The sequence below is a fragment of the Penaeus monodon genome, chromosome 10, assembly GCF_015228065.2.
Source record: "Penaeus monodon isolate SGIC_2016 chromosome 10, NSTDA_Pmon_1, whole genome shotgun sequence".
Lineage (NCBI taxonomy): Eukaryota > Metazoa > Arthropoda > Malacostraca > Decapoda > Penaeidae > Penaeus > Penaeus monodon.
This window is the reverse complement of record NC_051395.1, coordinates 31,922,269-31,932,268: the sequence shown is the minus strand read 5'-3', so window position 1 is coordinate 31,932,268 and position 10,000 is coordinate 31,922,269. Positions and strand designations below refer to the sequence as shown.

Sequence of the window (10,000 nt, the reverse complement as noted above, 5' to 3'; positions counted from 1 at the left end):
ACCTGCTACAAAAGACATCAAGACAAAATTCCAAAGCAGAAGATAGCATCTATGTTTCACTATGTACAGTAAAACTGGCAGTTTCAGGTCCTTGAAGCCATGTTGCTTGATCCTTTTGCATAGGTACCGGCATCTCCAAATACTCTTGTCGAGATTTCATGACCCCTGCTGTCAGACCAATCCGTCTACTGACTTCCTGGTCTGACAGCCCTGAGTCATGAACTGCACTACTGAGGTATATAAAACTATCTGAAGTCTTGATGTTCTCACCACAAGCAGGTACGGACTGAACAGGATCTCCTAGCAGGCCCCCAAAATCTTGGATCTTGGTCTTGGTCCAGATCTCTAACCCTGTTGGCTTTGCTTCCTTGTTAACCCTTTGCCGATGGGTGGCATGTACGTACATGCCATGGCATGCCTGGACTATCTGCCGGTGACATGTACATACATGCCATGGTGCGCATGTATTTATTTATTTATTTATTTATTTATTTATTTTTATTTTTTTTTTATTATTATTATTTTTTTTACAATTACAGCAAAATAATATATTTTTTTGCCACTGAAAATGTGATTAAGTAGTTTTTAACACTATTTCTCATTTTTCCTATACTATGCATTTCATAAAAGCTTCTTGGGCTTCTGAGGTTAGTGTCTGAAAAATTAAGTTGGTAATCAACTACATTGGCCAGATATTATATAGTATTCACGAAGTGATGATGTAAAACCATGTGAAAATACCAATATGTATTTTGGTATTAAAAAAAAAAAAAAAAAAAAAAAAAAAACATGGTTTCAGCTCCATGATACCACACACTGCTTATTTTATTCAGACTATAGAGCAAATAATAATCAACTATAACTATATATAACAGCTATAACAACAAAAATATCCTACAGAAAATATGGCAATTAGAGACCTTAGAAAATAATAATACTGAAAATACAACATAGGTTCTTAGTATTTCGAAGAAAAGGCAAGGGATGCTGGTATTGGGCATGAGCAGTCGCTCATGTTAGGTGATGATATGAGCCCCCGGCAGCTGGGGCCCGGGCCACTATGAATACCACCCGTCGGCAAAGGGTTAAATGCATCTAGAGGTGCCACTAGGGTTTCCAGGGGCTCAGAAAGAATAGCAATATCATCAGCAAAGTCAAGGTAACCTTGATATTGCCCAGAGTTGCTCCACAGTGACTTTGGACAGTAGCTCTACTCAGTACCCAGTCCATGCAAGTGTTTAAAAGTGTTGGAGCAAAAACACAGCCTTGCTTCACTCCTGAATTAACCCATAATTGACGGGTAGCATTCACAGAGGCCAGGGCCTTGCTGCCGGGGGCTTATATCGTCGCCCTAGCATGCGCGACCACTCATGCCAAATACCAGCATCCCATGCCGTTTCTTCGTAATACTACGAAGATATGTTGTATTTTCAACTTTCATTATTTTTTACAGTCTACTTGCCAAACTTCCTGATAAATCGAGACTGAAGGGTATTTTTGTTGTTATATAGACTTCATAGTTGATCATTATTCGGTCTATAGTCCGAATAAAATAAGCAGTGTGTGGCATCATGGAGTTGAAATTGTCGGTTTGTTGCATTTTTTTTTGTTTGTTGCATGGAAAAAATGAGAAAGTGTTAAAACCGACTTAATCACACTTTCACTGGCAAAAAAAATAATCTTTTGCCGTGATTGTAACAAAAAAAAACTCATGGCATGTCCATGCATACTCTATGGCATGTGCGTACGTGCCCCCGGCAGATGGTCCCGCCATGCCATGGCATGTGCGTACATGCCACCCGTCGGCAATGGGTTAACAGGGAAGAAACTTGACAGGTCCCTGCTACACTTTACAGCACTTTCAGTACCAGTATACAGGCTTGCTATTAATCCAATAATCCTTGTTAAAATTCCTCCCAGTCTCAAGATCTCCAGAGTGATTTGCAATGCACTGTATCAAACACCTTCTTGAGGTTGATGTGGGCTACAAGCAGCCCACGCCCAAACTCATGTTGGCGCTCTACAATGACTTAAAGCCCAGGATACAGTCTATTGTGAACTTACCAGGAGTGAATCCAGATTTCTCCAGCCTCTGTTGCCTCAGCAGGTGGTTTCTGATATGTCTCAGAAGAATGTGAGTGAGAACCTTGCCTGGTATACTGAGCAGGGCAATACCGTGGTGACTGCTGCAGTCCCATCAATCCCTTTACCCTTCTAGAGAGGGATGACCACACCCTCAGCAGGTCAAGGTGAATGGTATCAGTCTGCCAGATGCAGACAGGAGAGCATGCAAGCCCCTTGCATTTCTCTCCACAGCCTTTAACAGTTTGGTTGGGAAGCCGCAGACACCCGCTGCTTTACCACTCTTCAGTTTGAAGATCACCCCCCTGACTTCAGTCAGGGAGGGTGGATCCTTGCTGATGGGTGGGTCTGGCAAAGGGATCTCAACACCACTAGCATCCAAGTTAATTGTTGGTAAATCAACCTGGTACAACTGCTCAAAATACTCAGCCCAACACACCTGCGCCCCATTAGGACCTGAGATTGTCTGGCCACTTGCTGAGCAGACTGCAGTTGTCTGTGAGGATTGCTTTGAGTTCAACTTTCTCAGTGCTTGGTACGCAGGATGAAGTCATTTACTAGGAAATGGCTCTCGGCCTCCTCTGCAAGATTCCTGTTAACTGTTCCTTGTTCCTTCTCAGCTGTAACCTAGTCCTGCACACCAGGGAACGATGGAAGTCCCTAACAGTTGAGCTGCACGACAAACATCTGTGGCTTCCAGTGTCTCCTGCGATATGAAATTCTGTCTTGCTGTTGGGCATTCACCAATCAATTCTTGGCCTGCATCGAGTGTTTCAAGCTGGAAAGTGTCCTGCAGAAGAACAGGGTCCGTCAGGCCCCTTAGAGCTGTGAAATGACCAGAGATAGCCTCAGCAAACCCCTGGGCAAACTCCCCCTCCTCCAACCTGTCCACATGAAACACCCTAAGGTGTTCATTGGAATGATGGGGGTTCTGCAGTGGACCCGGAGAGTAGCCACAACTAATCTATGATCAGTTCCACAGAATTGGTGCTCCAATGCACCCTGCAGTTCTGGAGAATCCTCTAACAAGTGCTAACAAGGATCTACATGGCCACATTACCTGTATTGCCATACCAAGTCCAACAATGCAGGTCAGAACGCTGATACCAGGAGCCAGAAATCCTAAATTTCTGACCTAGCAAAGTTCCAGAAAAGGAGACTATTCTCACTGCCAGCATCAGCTCCTAAGCCATGGAGACCAACAGACATCTCATAGCCAGCTCAGTTGTAACCAGATACTGCGTTGAAGTCACCCAGACCAATACGAATATCTTGCCAGGGACAGCTGTCTGTCACAGATGGAAGTTTGGTGTAGAACATCTCTTTCACATCAAGTTCATAGATATCAGTAGGAGCATACATAGCAATAAGAGACATGAAGCCAAATGTAAGCTTCAGTCTCAGTATCATTATCATCGATTGGAGTGACCATTACTACCAAGGGTTGAAGTCTGCTGGAGGTGGCTATGGCTACTCCCTGGAGATGGTCACCATTGCTGCAGCCCGACCACTAGTAAATGTAGCCACCCACACTAATTGTGCTGCTTCCTGGTCATCTCACCTCCAAGAGAACAGCCACCTCAACTCTTAACTGCTTCAGCTCCCTCGACAGTAGTTGTAACCAATTGTCCTGTTGCAAAGAGTGGACGTTCCAAGCCCCCACCCTGCCAGCTACACAAGTATATATTTATAGAGTTTGGTGATTGATTGTTGTTTTACCTTTGTTTTGTGTAGATTATTATTATTGTTTTTCTACTTTTTAGGATTGTTTCATATGTTTCTTAACCCACCCATGATGGGATTCTTCAGCATTATACCAAGCTACATGCTGGGTGGTGCCTGTAGATAGTGAAAATTTAGAAGTGCAAGAAAATTATGTTTACTGCACTCTCTACACTCTGACTATCTAGGTAAGCAGGCATAAAGAGAGGCCATAGGCCTACTTTTGAAGGACCTTTTGTCCTTCAATATTCTGGGCCAAGCAGTTAAACAACTGTTAGGGTATATAAAACCTGGAGCAAACTAAACTGCTCATTAGGTGATGGGATGTCCTCCAGGTACGGGTGATGGATTTGCCATGAAAACACGTCATCTTTGTAAGAGGGTTAAATATGGTAGGCTACATTTGTCTTTTCTTTTGTAATATACTGTTTTTCAATTCTTTATCTGAAATGTCGTGTAGCCATTACTGGTAGAAGTAAATGTTATTTCAAAGGTTGCATTACCAAAAGTGCAAACATGAAGAAAAAAGAAAGATAAGAGTAATATTTTTTAGCTTTTTTTTTTTTTTTTTTTTTGATCATGTGTGAAAAGGAGCTCTGTAAAATCCTGACAACATAATTTTTTTTTTCCTTTATATGAAAAGTCATATAAATGACAGCAAAGCTTTTATTTATATTTTTATTATGCTTTTCACTTTTCTCGATGGTGGATTTTCTTTTTCTTTCTTTTTGAAACTAAGCCATATATATTCTTGCAGAGATTTCCAACAAGCTACTTAGTATTCAGATTTTTTTCAGATTTTCTGATTTTAACTTTATTTATATAAAAAAAAAATATATGGGGAGGGAGGTTTCCCCCCATTTGGGTCTCCACAAATTTTTCTTCACAAAATGTTCAATATCAATACACACATAATGTCCAAATGTCAAGAAAATGTGCTGGCATTTGTTACTGAGAGTGACGCCCCCTCCAGAGACGAAGTAAAAAAAAACAGGCTATCATGTGAACCCAAAATCCAAACCTGACCTTTCCTACCTTCTATTTATTCCATAGACTGAAGACTAGCCACCCTGTACCCCACCCCCCTTTATAAGCACTTTGTTGCCTACTAGGAATTTTTGTCAATCCTTTGTAAATATGAGGCTGCTGCAGATGTACCTATATTGCTTCATACTCTATTTATTATGTACTATAAGATGGCATTGTCCATTTTGCTCTGTCTCTGCGCATCGCTCTTGGTAACATTAACCAATGTGCAAGACCTATGTCGGAATGACAATAATTTTTTTTTTTTCATTCTTCTTCTCTCCTCCTCCTTTTCTTCTTTTCTTCTCATTCTCCTCCTCCCCTTTCTTCTTTTTCTCCTCCTCCTCCCTTTTCTTCTTTTTCTTCTCATTCTCCTCCTCCTCCCACCTCGTTTTCCCCAAAAGTTGTTTCACATGGATGACATTCTGTTGAAATTTAAGAGCACACTTAAAAGACTGTTTCTATCTCTCTCATGTTTTTTTCAGGAAATATGATCCCGAAGCAGTGTCCTCTCATCATTTTTTTCAGGATCTTGGATGCATATCACTTAGTGGACTATGATCCCCCTCTGCCATTTACTGTAGGAGATGTCAGTGAGTGAGTACACATTAGAATGCATCATTATTTGTAAGATATATTTTGAAATTCTGATAATCTAACCTGGGCAAAAATACACATAAATGCAGGATAGGCTAAATCTTGATTATTATTCAAGGCAGACCATAGATATTCTCTCAACCTCAACTTCTCAACATGTAGGAAAAAAATGAATTGAAAACAAATACGAAAATATAGTGGTTTATAAATAAAATAGTTACTATGTAGCACAAAGAAAGGTATGCATTTATCACTGTTATTTAATTTACTATACATAAGAAGTAATGATCAGAAAGATTGTCAGACCCATTAACCAGTTGTTGAAAAACAAAGTTATCTTACTGACCTAATAATTGGATACTACTTTTAGGCTACAACATTTATCGGTGGTAATACTGTCACAGTTCTAATGTTCATTGTTTTTTTTTTTTTTTTTATTGTTATGAGTATTTTCAAAAAAAAAAAAAAAAAAAAAAAAAAAATCAATAGAGAATTTTTAAAACTTTGTAGAGGAATGTATCATATGGGCCATTGGGTGATGGAGTAGGGATGAGGACTTGTGGAGCCATCTGTGTTAAAAGAAAACAAAAATTAATAAATAAAATAAATAAAAAGGAAAGACAGTACATGAATCAGTGACTGTGATGGGATAACCCTTTGCCAGTGGGTGGCATGTACATACTTGTCTTGACACCTATGCTAACAGCTGCTGGCTTGTTTGGAGTAAAAGTATTATGTACTTATTATTTACATAAATGTTGACTGATGGAGCCTCTTATAGATTTCAGTGTAATATTAGCTTTTTGCAGTAAGCAGATAATGATATAATAAAAACTTAAAGGTCAACTGTTCAGATAATTGGATACTACTTTTTGGCTACAAGATTTTTAGATGGGAATACTATCACAATTTTATTGTTTACTGTAATTTTAGCTTAATAACTGTGTTTGCACTTAGATGGCTTTACAAGTGCTCAGTCACCAAGGAATCAACTATTAGTCCTACATATCTCACCTGTACCCTTTTACGTGATTCTGTTTTATATATATTATATTGTTATGAATATTTTAATCATGTAATCATTGTAATGTCAATAACTTAGTAACAGTATTGATATTTATAGCATCAGAAAAAAAACTTTTTCCCCAAAAAAATCAATAGGGAAATTAGATGCGGTCACTCAGAAACTTTCTGGAGGAACCTATAATGTAGGCCGTGGGAAGATGGAGTAGGGATGAGAACTTGTGAACCATTTGTGTGCAACAACAACAACAAAAACAAAAAACAACAAAAAAAAAGAAGAAAAGACAGTACATGAATCTGAGACTGGTGAGATAACCCTTTGCTGGTGGGTGGCATGTATATATTTGTCTTGGCATGCTGGTTGACTTGTTAAACCTATGCTAACAGTTGTGGCTTGTTTGGCCACTTCTACAGTGACAGGAGTTACAGACCCTCTAATGCAAGCTTAAAGTCGATTTTTAGCCTAATTTCACTGGATAATTGTATGTGCTGCAGCCAAAAGATTGGGGAAATTGCTTATATCCAGTATATCCTTATGTACTGTTTAAATGGTTTCATAATTACTTGTCAAGTAATTTTTATGTAGTAATGTAAAAAAAAAAAAGGTACCACCGGCACTCTCCGTGGAAAGGAACTGGGGACCCTACCACGTACTCACTCCAAGAGCATCACAACATGAAGAAAAAAAAAAAAAAAAAAATACAATTAAGTATCATGCTGTGACCACGGCGGCTCAACATGAACCTACCGTTAAAAGAAGAAGAATGTAAAGTGTAGAAAAAAGGAGAAAAAGTAATATATACATGTTATTTACATAAATGTTGACTGATGGAGCCTCTTATGGGTTTTAGTGTAATATTTTCATTTTATTATATCCAATAAAGTAAAGCTTTTTGCAGTAATCAGATAATGATATAATAAAAACTTAAAGGTCAGCTGTTCAGATACTGTATATGTATGCAAATGCAATATGTCAGTATGTCTATGCAGTTACAATGTAATATATAGATGCTTTTATGGGGAGGAAGAAGTATGAATCAAACACATATTTCCAGGGCCATGGATGTCTTCAGAAAGGTTTACAAGACCAGTGTCATTGTAAAATCACACCCTGAACTCATTCTGTGGGAGCTGCATCTAGAGAGTAAAATTAAAAGAATGAAGATAATACATAGTGGTGAAAGGGTGGCAGGCAAACAAGCACCCTTTACAAAGTTTCGTGTGAGTATTGGTAACATGTTATGGTGGGGATGATCTGTTGCTTCTCAGTAAAGGTAGGCATGTATGTTGTGTGTGTGTGTGGGGGGGGGCGGTTGCATGTGAGTTTGGGAGCCTGCATGCCTGTGTATGGTGTTTGTTTGATTTTTTTTATATGTGTATATAATGTAACTTTAGTTGCAAATCGTCTATTACTAATTTCTCCTCTCTAAGTTTGCAGTAAATGTTGAATATGAGCTGCTTTTTGCAAACCGAAGTATCCCCGGCGGGATCTTCAAGAAACTGTGCGAGGGCTTACACTGTCAGGACTTGAAAGCACTCTCATTGAATCACAGTGACCCTGTTAATCTCCTCATGTTATACAGACAGGCCAATAAGAGGTCACCAGGAGCGATAAAGCTTCAGGTAGTGTACTAAAAAATTTGTTTTAACATTCTATTTTGATATCCTGTATTTATTTCAATATTCTATTTTCATCATCATCATCATCATCAAGGGGCTAACGCCAATGGGGGCGCATGACTGCATCCACCCTTCGCTTCCAGCCACGAGGGTCCCTCACAGTGAGTCTCCTGGCAGGCCCTCGGCCTATCTCTAATTCCTTGTGACAGGTCTCGTCGAGCTGCCCAAGCCATGACCTCCTGGGTTGTCCCACAGGCCTCCTCCACCCTGGGTTATCACTCAAAGAGACCACCTGATGGGCAGGGTCATCCACAAGGGAATGAGCTAGGTGCCCATATAGCCTGAGTTGGCGATCCCAGATTATGCAAGTAACAGGTCCCATGCCACTCTCACGGTGTAGCTGTTGGTTGGACACGTGGTCCTGCCAACTGTACCCCATGATCTGACGAAGAAACTCCGAGGCACTAGATAGCATCCAGGTTTTGCTTCCATAGAGCAAATCTGGCAGTATCTAGGCCTTGATGACACGTAGCTTGGTCCTTCTGCATAGGTACTGACATCTCCAGATGCTCTTGTTGATCGAGTTCATGGCTCCTGTTGCCAGACCAATCTATCTAGTGACTTCTTGGTCTGACAGCCCAGAGATATGGACTATGCTACCAAGGTATGTAAAACTCTCTGCGACTTCAACATCCTCATTGCAAGCATGGATTGACTGAATGGGTTCTCCTAACAGGTCCCCAAGTCCTGAATCTTGGTCTTGCTCCAGGAGACCTCTAGGTCTAAGGGCTTCAACTAATTGCTAAATGCATCAAGAGCCGCCACCAGTGACTCCAGAAACTCAGATAGGATAGCAACATCATCGACAAAGTCAAGGTCTAAGCCCTTGATATTGCACAGTGTTGCTCCACACTGACTTTGGCTAGTAGCTCTGCCCATTATCCAGTCCATACAGGTGTTGAAAAGTGTTGGGCCAGGACACAAGTTTGCCTCACCCCTGAATTTACAGGGGAAAAAGTTTGACAGACCCCCACCACACTTTACAGCACTTTCAGTACCGGTGTATAGGCTTGCTATTAGGCCAATGATCTGCGTCGGAATTCCGAGTCTCAGGATCTCCCATAGCGATTCACGATGCACCCAGTCAAACGCTTTCTTGAGGTTGATGTAGGCTGTAAGCAACCCCCGACCAAACTCATGGCATTCCCCAGTTACTCAAAGCGCTAGTATTCAGTCTAATGTGGATCTGTTTCAGAAGAATGTGGGGAAAAACTTTGCCTGGTATGCTGAGCAGTGTAATGCCATAGATAGATGCTACAGTCCCAACGATCCCTTTCCCCTTCCAGAGAGGGATGACCATGCCCCACAACAGGTCAGGGGGGAAAGGTTCCAGACTGCCAGATGGCAGTCAAGACTGTATTCAAACCCTGAGTCTTAGTTTCACCCCCCAGCCTTTAGAAGTTGAGCAGGGATACCACATATGCCTGCAGCTTTCCCCCTCTTCAGCTTGGAAATTGCCATCCGAACCTCCTAACCTTCTATTTTGATACCCTATATTTATTATAATATTTTATTTTGAAAGCCTGTATTTATTTTAACATTTTATTTTTATGTCCTGTATTTATTTTAACATTTTATTTTTATGCCCTGTATTTATTTTTACATTTTATATTATATTTATGAATTGATTTTTCTAAGTTCTTTATATGATTTATAAGTTTTGGTGGAGCACTGAAGTATTATAAAGACTGATAAATACATATATATATTCATGTAGCTACTTATATATGTGGGTCTAATATGTATCTCTTGTTTAGTATGTGATAAATGTATAGTCTCCTTTATGATGAATTTTGTGAAAAAAAAAATTGCTTCTCATTCAAACACATCAAAAAAGGATTTTATCCTACATAATTTCCCGTACTTTTTT

The 10,000-nt window shown here is 39.9% G+C and overlaps 1 protein-coding gene across 1 annotated transcript in view; it reads left to right on the top strand.

Annotated features, from left to right (window-relative positions):
- LOC119578018 overlaps window positions 1-8,111 on the top strand; it is a 9,048-nt gene extending 937 nt beyond the window's left edge. The window contains exons 2-4 of the mRNA XM_037925728.1: window positions 5,316-5,427; window positions 7,506-7,671; window positions 7,882-8,111. Of these exons, the coding sequence (XP_037781656.1) occupies window positions 5,321-5,427; window positions 7,506-7,671; window positions 7,882-8,085 (477 nt within the window). The 5' untranslated portion in view covers window positions 5,316-5,320 and the 3' untranslated portion in view covers window positions 8,086-8,111. The remainder of the gene's footprint in view (window positions 1-5,315; window positions 5,428-7,505; window positions 7,672-7,881) is intronic.
- The last annotated feature ends 1,889 nt before the right edge of the window (window positions 8,112-10,000 follow it).